The sequence below is a fragment of the Octodon degus genome, unplaced genomic scaffold (assembly GCF_000260255.1).
Source record: "Octodon degus isolate 3935 unplaced genomic scaffold, OctDeg1.0 scaffold00016, whole genome shotgun sequence".
NCBI lineage: Eukaryota > Metazoa > Chordata > Mammalia > Rodentia > Octodontidae > Octodon > Octodon degus.
The window spans coordinates 20,940,858-20,952,766 of NW_004524592.1; the positions used below are offsets into that span (position 1 = coordinate 20,940,858).

Below are 11,909 nucleotides of genomic sequence, written 5' to 3' on the forward strand. Positions count from 1 at the left end.
TTGCTCTGAATGCCTTCAAGGCATGACTGGCTGGCTTGAGTAGTGGGGATCGAACCACAGCAACCTGAGCCTGACGGCTTTGTTGAAGCAGCCACTTAAAGAACTGAGCTACGGGCAGGCCCCCAGTCTTTTATTTTTCGTTTTGTTTTGTATTTTAAGTCTTTTATTTTTGTATTTGGAAATGTTCTGTTGCTTCTTTACCTTAGTCATTGCTGTTATCTTCAGCTCTCCCTTTTCTTCTCTGTTATGTTTTTTCCTAATTCCTCCAGTTGAATGCTTAACTCAGTCCTCTTCATTTTTTCTTACCTTCCTAATATAAACATGTAGGGTTCCCATTTCTCTGTAGGTAATACTTTATCTGCACACCATAAACTCTTTAAGTGATATTTTACTTACTGTTTTGTTCAAAATACCTTCTAGTTCTCAGGACTGGCCAAATAGCTCAGTGGATTAAAGCACCTCCAAGCAGGCACAGGGGCTGGGGGTTCAATCCTTTAGCCTGCTGTGTTGGCCCTGCCTCCGCAGCGCACTGAGATAGCAATTGACACTGGGTGTGGTTGCACATGTCTGTAATCCCAGCTCTTGGGAGGCTGTCAGCAGGCAGATCACTGAGTCCGATCTAGTAGTGAGACCCTGAACACCCTGTAGACCCTTCCCTAAAATACAAAGAAAAAAAAAGTCTTAATGCAATTTCTTTCAGATTTATTTGCATTTTGGAAGGGTTTTTTTATACTTTCTGAATGAATATATTAGCTTGCTGTTAGTTAACTTTTTGTTCTTAATTTCTTATTTCATTGCATTGCTGTCAGAGAATTTCTCTGTATGATTACAAGTTTTTAAATGGTGTGAGTGTTTGCCATGTGAGTAGTTGTGTAATTTTAACTGCTAGAACAAGCAATGTTGTTAACTGTTTTGTTCACAATGTCTTCCCATTTCTCTCTCTCTGTTTTTTGTTTTTTGTTTTTTTTTTTTTTTTCAGAACCAGGGATTGAACTCAGGCCTATTTCTTTACTTTTGCCTTTTTTTATATCTTCCTGATAAATTTGTTTTTTATATGCAGCATTTTTCTAAAAATCCAATATGTCAATCGCTATGAACTGACAAGTTTAGCCCATTGTGTCCTATTGTGATTGCTTATGTGACTGACTTTATTTTCCTGATCTGATTTTGGGCTTATTATTTACCCTACTCATTCCATGCCTTTCTTATTCCTCTAATTTCTGTTAGAGCAATAAATTTGTAAAAGATCTTCTATCCTCATCCAGGACAGTCAGTTTAAAGTGATTATCTTAGTTCATCTCATAAAACCTGGCCAAGTGAGTACATTCTCTTTTACACTTGAAAATGCTAAAGTAAAGAGACTGTAACCCCAACTAATACAGAATTTGCAGATTTACAGAAAACGAGAGGAAATTACTCTAGGTCCTTACCTCCAATATGATGCCTGGATGTGGAAATACTGAACTTGCCATCATGTTTCGCTCTTCTGTTTGCAGAGGTGCTCTTAACACTGCGAAGTGGATTCATAGTTCTGGAGACACGAGCAACACAGAATGCTTGCAAGTGCGCTGTCAGGGATTTGAGACCACTTTGGCTGAGTGCTCCTTTTCCAAGAGAAGATTTCTGGGGCAACAGGAGGTGGCAACTGTGCTCTGTTACACACCAGATGCAGGTTGGTGGAACCCTTGCCTGGCTCCTTTCCTACCCTTTCATTCACACACATTGATAGTCAGCCAATGACTGGACCTCAGTGGTCAGCCACAGAGGCAGTGCAACAGTGCGTCATGTGTGAGGTCTTAGAGCCTAAGTTGATGATTTTAGGCTCTAAAATCCCTTGTTCTTTCTTGGGCATCCTTTTTTTTGCTTTTGATTTTTATTAGCCTATGTTTGCAGTACATAATGATTACATCCATCATGGAGAGTTGGGGCAGACACATATGCATCTTTTTTGTTGTTGTTTTTTGCGGAACCGGGGATTGAACTCACGCCCTTGAGCTTGCCAGGGAAGCACTTATTCCACTGAGCCATCTCCCCACCCCCTCACATATGCATCTTAATTCTTTTCACACTGCTTCTCCTCAGTTCCTCATAGCCATTTTCAAATCTATTTCTCTCCAGGTTCCTACAGGAGAAGCAAAGTTACTTTGCTGCTTTGTTTTCTTGAACATCTGGATTGAAGTTACTATAGCAAACATCTGTCAGTCAAGTATTAGAGAAAACCTCAGCATCTCCTTTGAGAGTTGCAGCCTCTCTACATTCCTGTTCAATATTTGGGTGGCCAGACCAGTCCCTCAGTTTCCCAGCAGCCTTTGCCACCTTGCCTCTCCATCTTGACATTGGAATATTCCAGCCATATGTATGATGTTAAAACCAAAGCAGTGACTCTCTTCTCAGCTCTAAAAAAATAAAAATTAAAATTAAAAGGACTGTCACTCCCCACATGTCCTGGGAGTGGAAGTTTGGTGGGGTAGCATGAGAGAAATGGGTGAGAGGCAAGGGGAGCCTGTGGTAGTGAGCACTCCTGGCTCCTGCACCCTACTCCAGCGCCTACAGATGTCAGCCAGCTTTCCCTTTCTTCTTCCTTGTTAGTCACATAGACTCTGCTGGTCCTACCAATGTATTTCATATCACTTTATTAGGGTCTGACTTCATCTTAATGACTCCATTATCCTAAAAAGGCCATGAGGAGGTCATTCCATAAGTCCATTGCTAAATTGCACAAAAATGACTCCTGCTCTACAGATCTCCAGGCACACGAGTCCTTTCAGTGCGTGAACGGGAAGCCCATTCCCCTGGGGAGAGCCTGCGATGGGGTCAATGACTGCGGAGACCAAAGTGACGAGCTGTGCTGTAGAGGTGGGTGTTCACCGCACTTCGCATCCCCGAGTGCCTGCCTCTAGCTCAGCCTGCAAACAACTTACTGTTGAGCTGCACATTCCACCTCATTCCCATGTAAGAACAGGAAGAAAACTCTCCTCTGCTTGTGTCTGCCCAGGGTGCCAAGAAGGAAGTTTCCTCTGCAAGTCTGGCGTCTGCATTCCAAACCAGCACAGGTGCAACGGCGAGGTGGACTGCATCACAGGGGAGGACGAGATTGGCTGTGCAGGTAATGGAGTTTTAGCCAGGCAAGGAGCTGCAGACCGGGAATCCCAGCTCTCCAGGAGGGAGGATGAGGCAGAGGATTACGAATCTGAGCCCAGCATCAGCACATGAGGGACTTGGTGTGAGACCCTGTCGCAAAATAAGAAAAAATGCTGAGGATGTTGTGCAGTGCAAAGGCCCTGAGTTCGATCCCCAATATTGACCAAAATAATTTAATTAAAAAGTGATAAAGGAAAGAGAGTTTTAAGATGACTTCTTTTCATTATTGGATCCAAGGATTCTGAGATTTTTCTCAGGTACATTGTAAACTTCATTGATCACAGCTGAGTGTAGCAATAAGCATACGAATGAGTGAGCATTTGAAGAAATGATTCACTTTTCACCCCTTTTTTTTTTTCTTGTTTGTTTCTTGAGACAGAGTCTCACTATTGCAGTTCAGCCCGGCCTTGAACCCACTATGTGGGCCAGACTGGGTCAAACTCACAGTGGTCCTGCTGCCTCAGCCTCCTGGGTGCTGAAATTACAGGTGTGCACCTCCATAGCTGGCTTTTCTCCTCCTCCTGTTTTAGCCTGTGAAATATCTACTTGTTTTTTCTGACTATTTTTAAATTTTTCTCACATATACCAATATAGCAAACTGTTAGAAGGCTCCTTGTGTGCCCATCTCCCAGATGCTGTGATTATTGACCCTTTGATAACTCTGCTTGTTTGTAGGAGCATTTTAAAGTAATTTTCAGAAACCATGACACTTTTACTTATGTGCATCTCTAATGACAGGAATACTATGTATGTAAAATCATTCTTTCATTTTTAGTATACCTAAAAATAATAATGATTCTCTAGTGTCATTTAATAACCACCTTGCTCAAATTTCCCTATGTCAAAATATCTTTTTCATTTAATGTATGTAAATCAGGATTCAAAAGAACCCAGATGTTGCATTTGGTTAAAGTCTTTTGTTCTCTGAAGTATATTCTCATTTCAAAATTGTTCATACCGTTGTATTGTTAAGACATTGGTATATAGGCTTTTTTTTTAATTTTTTAATTTTTTTATTTATTTATGTGTGTGTGTGTGTGTGTGTGTGTGTGGCCAGCTCAGCCCACCAGGGGGCGGGGCTGGCTGGCATGTGGTGCTGGGGGATTGAACCGTGGTCCCTTTGCTTTGCCAAGCTCACTCTAAGTAGGTGCTCTAGACCGCTGAGCCATCTCACCAGCCCCGGTATATAGGCTTTTAAAGCACTTTTTTTTTTTTTTTACCAGTGTGTATTAATTTTGCAAAATATTGGGCTTCATTATGGTTTTTCACACTCACATATAACATATCTTGGTCATACCCATCCCCCATTACCCCCCATATGCCATGTTACCGCTTGTACCTAGATGTCCCTGCAAAGCCTCATGGTTCAGTGGGATTTGGAAGGTGGCTGCATTAGGTCATGTGATGCTAGGAGTAAGGATCCCACCTCGGTGTGGATGGCTTCCCCCAAAAGGCAGGCGGCCTGATTGAACACAAAGGGGCAGGAAGAAGCTGCTTCACTGCTGTGCTGCCCTCTGCCTGCCTGTTTCTCCTCTGTGATGCTCCTCTGCCAAGCCACCCCGCCTTGAAGCTGGTTAGGGACTGAAACCTCTAAACTGCCAGCCCAAACAAGCCTTTCCTCCTTTAATTTTGTGTGTTGGCTATTTTTGCCTAAGCAATGATAAAAGTAACTAAGACACACCAGCACTCCCAATTTCCTTCTTCTTGTCTAATAACAGTCTCCCTATAGTCTCCACATCATCTTTTATATCATCTTTGGCATTTTTGTTTTTTATTTTTCTCTGCATTTTAGAGAAGACATGTAATATTTGTCTTTCTGGTTCTGGTTTATTTTGCTTACAGTCGTGATCTCCAGTTTGTTTTCCTGCAAATGATATCATTTTGTTCTTCTTTATGGCTGAATGATGTAAACTATAGCACTATGTATGTAAATCTATTTGCTCTATCCATTCATCCATTGCTGGTCACCTACGGTGGGTTCATATCTTGGCTGTTGTGAATCGGGCCACAGTAAATAAGTCTGCATGTATCACAGAGCATGCTGAATTTCACTCCTTTGGGTATATACCAAGGAATGGTATAGCTGAGTCATAGGGGAATTCTACTTTTAGTTTTTTGAGGAACCTCCATACTTAATTCCTTTGCAACTGTACTAACTTACATTTGCACCAGCAGCATAGAGGCGTTTATTGTTTTCTGTATTCTTGATGATAGCCACTTTGACTAGCACGAGATGGGCCTCAGTGTAGCCTAGATCTGCATTTCCCAAATGGCTAAAGGTGCTGAACATTTTTTCATATAATTATTGGTTCTTTGAACTGCTTTTGAGAAGTGTCTATTGAATTCACTTTCTTATTTATTTTTGCAGAACTGGGGGTTGAACTCAGGCCCTTGTGCTTGTCAGGGAAGCACTTACTCCACTGAGCCATCTGCACGGCCCCTGTGGATTTATTTTTGATTCTTAATATATTCTAGTTATGAATCCTCCCCCGGAAGAGTAGCTGACAAAATTTTTCTTCCATTCTGTAGGCTGTCCTTTCACTCTGTTGGTTGTTTTCTATGTGGAAGTACTTTGCTGGGGTGTCATTTGTTGACTTCCTGTGTTTTCAGAAAATGATTCAAGAAGCCTCTACCTGTGCTGTGTTTGCAGATGTCTCCCTTATGTTCTCGCTTAGCAGTCTCAAATGCCTTCTACACAGGTCTTTGATTCACTTTGAATTCACTGTTCTAGCCTGATAGAGGCAGATATCCATGTGTCCTAGCACCATTTATTAAAAGCCTGTCTTCCTCCCACATATATTTTTGACCTCTTTCTCAAGAATCAGATGGCTTGTTTCTCTGTCCTCTGTTCTACTCTATTAGTTTATGTGTGTACTATTTTGCCAGAACCATGGTGCTTTTGTCACTGTGGGCTTGTAATATATTTCCCATCAAGGTACTGTGATTCCTCCAGCATTACTCTTTCCACCCAGGATTTCTTTGGGCTTTCTAGGTTTTTGGGTTGTTGTTTTTTTTTTTTTTTTTTTTTTTTTTTTTAGGAACCAGGGATTGAACTCAGGCCCTTGCGCTTGCCAGGGAAGCCCTTATTCCACTGAGCCATCTCCCCAGCCCCGGTTTTTTGTGTTTTTGTATGAACTTTAGATTTTCTTTTTAGTTATATAAAGAATGTTACTGGCATTTTCACAGGGACTGCACTGACTTTGTAAATCATTTTTGGTAATATTGTTACTTTAACAACATGAGTTCTGTTAGTTTACAAATATGGAAGGTTTTTCTATCTTCTAGTATCTTCTTCCCTTCCTTCAGTGTTTCATAATTTTCGTTGTAGAAATCCTTTGCTTCCTTTGTTAGATTGTTTCATAGGTACGTAGGTGGGCATTTATTTATATTTGGGCCTATTTTTTTTAATTTTATTCATTTATTTATGTGTGTGTGTGTGTGTGTGTGTGTGGCCAGCTCAGTCCACCAGGGGGCGGGGCTGACTGGCATGTGGTGCTGGGGGATTGAACCGCGGTCCCTGTGCTTTGCTGAGCTTGTTCTAAGTAGGTGCTTTAGACCACTGAGCCATCTCACCAGCCCCAGGGCCCATTTTGAATAGAATTGTTTTACTGATTTCTTTCTCAGGTAGAACATTACTGATATGTAGAAATGCTGCTAATATTTTATAGTTGATTTTGTGTCCTGCTACTTTCCTGAATTTGTTCATTGTCTCTAACAGTCAGGTGGTGGCTAAGGTCTTTTTTTTAGAGGGGGGCGAATCGAACGTAAGACTTTGCACTTGCCAGGCAGGCACTGTGCTGCTGAGCTAAATCCCCAGCGCTAAGGTCTTACGAGTGCAAGATCATATGGGCTGCAGAAGCACATTTTGAATTCCATTGCTATTTGTATTCCTTTTATTTCTTTCTCTCGCCAAAATGCTCTGGCTAGAAATTCATGGGCCATATTGCACAGGAGTGGTGAGAGGAGACGTTCTCATCTCCTTCCTGATTTTAGAGGAAACAGTTTCAGTTTTTCTGTGTTCAGTCTGATGTTGAGGAGGCAGCTGTTTAATTTTAGGGTTTGAAATTTATCTTTCTATTTCTTTCTCAACTTTTATTTTTAAACAAATCTAACCAGTGTTAGAAATAGTCAGTCTTGGGGGCCTGCCCCTTAGCTCAGTTCTTTAAGTGGCTGCTTCAACCAAGCAGTCAGCCTCAGGTTGCTGTGGTTCGATCCCCACAACTCAAGCCAGCCAAACCTGCCCTGAAGGCATTCGGAGAAAAAAAAAAAATAGTCCTGAGGACTTTTCCTTTTTTCTTTTTCTTTTTTTTTTTTTTTTGAGACAGGGTTTTACTAAGCAGTTCAGGCTGGTCTTAAACTCATTTGTAGCCCAGGCTGGCCTCAAACTCACAGTGATCCTCTGGTCTCAGTCTGCCAAGTGCTGGGATTACAGGGTGTGCCACCACGCCCTGCCTTTGTGGCCTTTAGCATTCCTGTGGGGAAAGCTGCAAGTCTAATGGATTTGCCTTTACAGGTGACTTAGCACTCCTTCCAATATTATTCAATATTATTTCCTTGTTCTGTACTGTTAGCATTTTAACTTTGCTAACATGTTGGGGCTTGTTCCTGGTCATGACTATTTGAGGTTCTAAACTTCTCTTTTACCTGGACGTGCATATATGTCCAAGATTTGAGAAGTATCTGCTATTATTTCATAAAATAAAATTTTCTTACTTTGATGTATAGCTTGGTGCCCTCTTCTGCATCAAGAATTTCTTACATTTGGTCTTTTAACTGTGTCTTGGATTTCTTGATAATTTCTCCCCCCCCCTTTTATTATTATCTGAAGGTATTAGCCCTAAAATCTGTCCCTGGTTGATCTAGTCTATGTGTGAGGTTTCCACTGAGTTTTGTATTTGATTCATGGAGCTTTTCATTTCCAAGATTTATTTGGTTCTTTTTTGGAATTTCTTTTTGTGTGACTGTTCCAACGTATCCGCAATTTTCTTCCTTTGTTCACTCAGCTGTTCATTTGTATCCTGTTTAAAATCTTGATGATTATAGCTTTTATCTAGAGGTAACCCAAAAGCCTTTGGTGCTCATAAGTGTGGTTTGTAGGGGGTGACTGGACTGCAGGTATGTGAACTGTAGATGTGTGGTACTGGATCACAGGTGTGTGGTACTAGATCACAGGTGTGTGGTACTGAACCATGGGCATGTGGTACTAGATTCGCCCACTAATGGGTTTATGACTGGATGTGGTATTGGGAAGTGAAACTTGGTGTGAAGAGGTGGGTCACTGCGGCACAGCCTGGGAGGGTGTGTATACATCCCTTCTCCTCCTTTGATCTTGGCTTTGCCTCCTGTCTTCTCTGCAATGAACTCTCTCTCGTCTGTCATGCTGACCTGCCTTAGAGATAGCCAACTATGGACTAAAGTCTCCACAAACCATGAACCTAAGTTAATCTCTCCTTTAAGTTGTGGGTGTCAGGCACTTTGTCTCAGCAAAGTAACTATGGCATTATTTATTTATTTTTTTTTTACAAATCAATTTCTTGAATTCTTTGTCCAGCCTTTTTTTTTTTTTTTAATTTTTTTTTTTAATGTATTTGGAACAGGATCTACAGGGTCTCACTATGTAGATCAGACTCACAGTAATTCTCCTGTTTTCAGCCTCCCAAGCACTGGGATTATAGGCACACGCCACCATGCCCAGTCTCAATTGCTGTCTCAGTGGGGGGGGGGGCTGGCATGGCATGCTGGAGCTCGAACCCCAGCTGCTGTACTCTGCCTGAGCAGGCACTTTAGTCTGCTGAGCTATCTGTCTGGCCCCTTTTGTCCAGCATTTGATGAGCTATGGTTATTTAGAGGAGTTATGTTGCTTTGTTTTCTCATAGTTCTTGTGTTTCTATCTTTTTTTTTTTTTTTTTTTCCATACTGGGGATTGAACTCAAGACCTTGTGTTTGCCAGGCAAGCACTTATTCTACTGAGCTATCTCCCCAGCCCCTTGTGCTTCTATCTTGACATTGGTGCAGCTGTTGGGACTAGATGTTTCCCCCACTTTTATATGAGGATCTTTTTAGTGATCGGCCTACTTTTAAGGGCCCAATCCCCACTACTGCTTAGAGTAGAAAACAGACTGTTGTGGTGAAAATGACATAGAGAAAAATCAGGTAATGTGATAGAGTAAAAATAAATAATTAAAAGCAGGAGCTATACAGCTATAATAATAGAAAAGCAAACAACAATAATAATAATGAGCTAAAAGGTTAATAAAGGTTAAAAGTAATAAGCTAAGAATGCCTATAAGCCCTATATTCTGGAGTGTGTTTCTAAATAAAGAAGGGCTTGGAAGAAACTGTTCAAAAGGAACTAGGATGGGAGAAAGGGAAAGGAAAGAATGGAAAAGAAAAAACACAAAATACAAAACAAGTATACTACTATTTTCTTTCAGTTCACTGAAAAGTTTGTGTTAATATTGTCAGAGAATTTCTTTATATACATATCTCGTACTCTGAGTAACTACTCTAAAGATAACAATACTCAAAGTATTAATTATCATTATTCTCCTATTATTTTGATATGAAATATTGTTTTACTTTTTCCACACAAAATTTTTTTTTTTTAAAGGCTGAGGATTTAGCCCACTGTGAGAACCTTGGTTCAGTCCCCTGTACCACCAAAAGGAGGAAAGGTAGGAAAGCAAGGAGAAAAAGGGAAACAAAATGAGGAGAAGCTGGGCATGGTGGCACATGCCTGTAATGCCAGCACTCAGAAAGCTGAGGCAGGATGATCACCGTGAATTGGAAGCCAGCCTGGGCTACACAGTGAGTCCAAGGCCAACCTGAACTCCATACTGAGGTCCTATTTAAAAGTAGAAAAGACAATTTTAAAGAGAAGAGCAAAAGATTTTTAAAAATCATTAGTGTTTAAAAGTGAATAAAATGTGATAAAAGATAAAGAATGAACAAAAGAAAAAGAAGCTTAAAAAGAAATTAATAAAAGAAAAAGTGTGTCTACAATTTCCTGCACACCCAGGAGTGTGGGTTAACAAAGATTCTTGCTTTCAAGACTTGTGATACTGGAAATCACCAGGTATGGGGAGGGTGGATGCCCTGGGGGCTGCACCTCACTTCCCAGAGCTGTCCCACAGCCCCCACTTCCTTTCCGTGTCCCTTGGGGCTATGTCTGCCCAGGGCCAAGGCTCTTCCACTCGTGGCCCTAGCACGTCCCCAGGCTGTGGCAGATGTCCGCTCTAAGTGTGATGCTTGTGGGGGCACAGTTGGCAGGTACTGTCTGCTGCCACCCCAGACCCTTGGAGACCATCGGGGCCGGTGTGGCTGCCCACTGCCCTCTGAGTTAGAGCCCCATGGCTGAGCTCCACTGCAGTCCCTGAAGCTGTCCTGCCCCCATTCACCAGGTCCCCCAGCCCTGGCTCTGCGTGCCCTCAGGTCTCCTGCATGGCCTGGCCCCAGCCCCCAGCCCCACTCTGAGACTCTCCCCCAGAGCCATCTGCCCTGCAGAGGAACATTTCAATTCAGTTCCAGCCCTGGGGCCCAGGTGTCCTAGTCCATGGGTTTCTCCTGTGGTTCGGGCCACTGTCCCACCACTGCCACCAGGCCGGGGGTATCCCTGTTGCCCTGTATGTGGGGTGTGTGTCTATTTCCCCACTGGGGCTGGCTGTGTGGGCCCTCAGTGATTTACTCTGACTTGTGGGTTTCTCTGTGCTTTTTAGGTTTCCTGTCACTCTTTCTTCATTCCCAGAGCTTTTCTCCCTTCCCTCTTCAGAATATATATGCTATGCTAGAAAAATACAGTGAATATTTAAATTTTTTTTTAATTATGAAAGTAAGAGACTTATTTCCATGAACCACCCCTGCCACCACCACCATCTTCACTGGAAACACTCACCCATTGTCCTTGCCACTTCCTGCAACAGCTCTGGAGTCCTGTTTCCTGAGTGTCTTCAGTTGTGTGGTCCTGGCTGACTTGATGTCCTGAATGGATTCAAAACATTGACCCTCATTTTTATATTCTGCTCTATTTTTTTTTTGTCAGTGTATTCTTTTGAAGCACTTAGTACTTTTTTGATTATAGTTATCACTACATTTTTTAGTTCTGAAATTATTTCTGATCTGATTTCTTCTATACCTTTCTGCAGTTGTTTCTTTACTGCCAATGCTATTATTTCAGAGATATCTGGCGTGTGATTTCCAGTTTCCTCAGTGCTAGTGTCTTCTGCATTTGTACTGGGTGGACTCGGGGCCTGAGACTGCATTTTGTTCCTTCTCTTTGTCATTTTGTATACCATTGTCTTCTGACCTTTGGTGTAGAGCTTAGGTAGAGTTATTACTTTAGCACCAGGTCTGGATGGTCATTATGCGTCCACAGCACACTAGAACTTTGTGCGATATCCTATCCTCAAACTATTAGAAGTGCTGGTCATTTATTTGCTATTCCAGTACTTATCTTCCTTTTTACTTTTAGTACTTCTTCGCTGTCATGAAAGCTTTTTCTTGTGCTTCCCCGGCAAGCACAAGGGCCTGAGTTCAATCCCCAGTTCCGCATAAAAAAAAAAAAAAAAAAAGCTTTTTCTTAGTTCAATTGTTTTGAAACATTTAATTTTTAATTAATTAGTATTCATTTTCTGAATATTGCTTAATCTTAATTTTTTCTAAGATTTATACTATATCTTTAACTTACAAATTATTTAAAAGACATCGTATGATATCTTCTCCTAGTATTAGAAACTTTAAAAAGTGTATTTCCATTTTCTGTTGATTTTATA

The 11,909-nt window shown here is 41.5% G+C and overlaps 1 protein-coding gene across 2 annotated transcripts in view; it reads left to right on the forward strand.

The window, feature by feature from the left end:
• Cfi (complement factor I) overlaps window positions 1–11,909 on the forward strand; it is a 58,902-nt gene that overhangs the window by 19,777 nt on the left and 27,216 nt on the right. For both annotated transcript variants that reach the window (XM_023710083.1, XM_023710084.1), the window contains exons 4-6: window positions 1,497–1,672; window positions 2,743–2,856; window positions 2,996–3,106. In XM_023710083.1, the coding sequence (XP_023565851.1) occupies window positions 1,497–1,672; window positions 2,743–2,856; window positions 2,996–3,106 (401 nt within the window). The remainder of the gene's footprint in view (window positions 1–1,496; window positions 1,673–2,742; window positions 2,857–2,995; window positions 3,107–11,909) is intronic.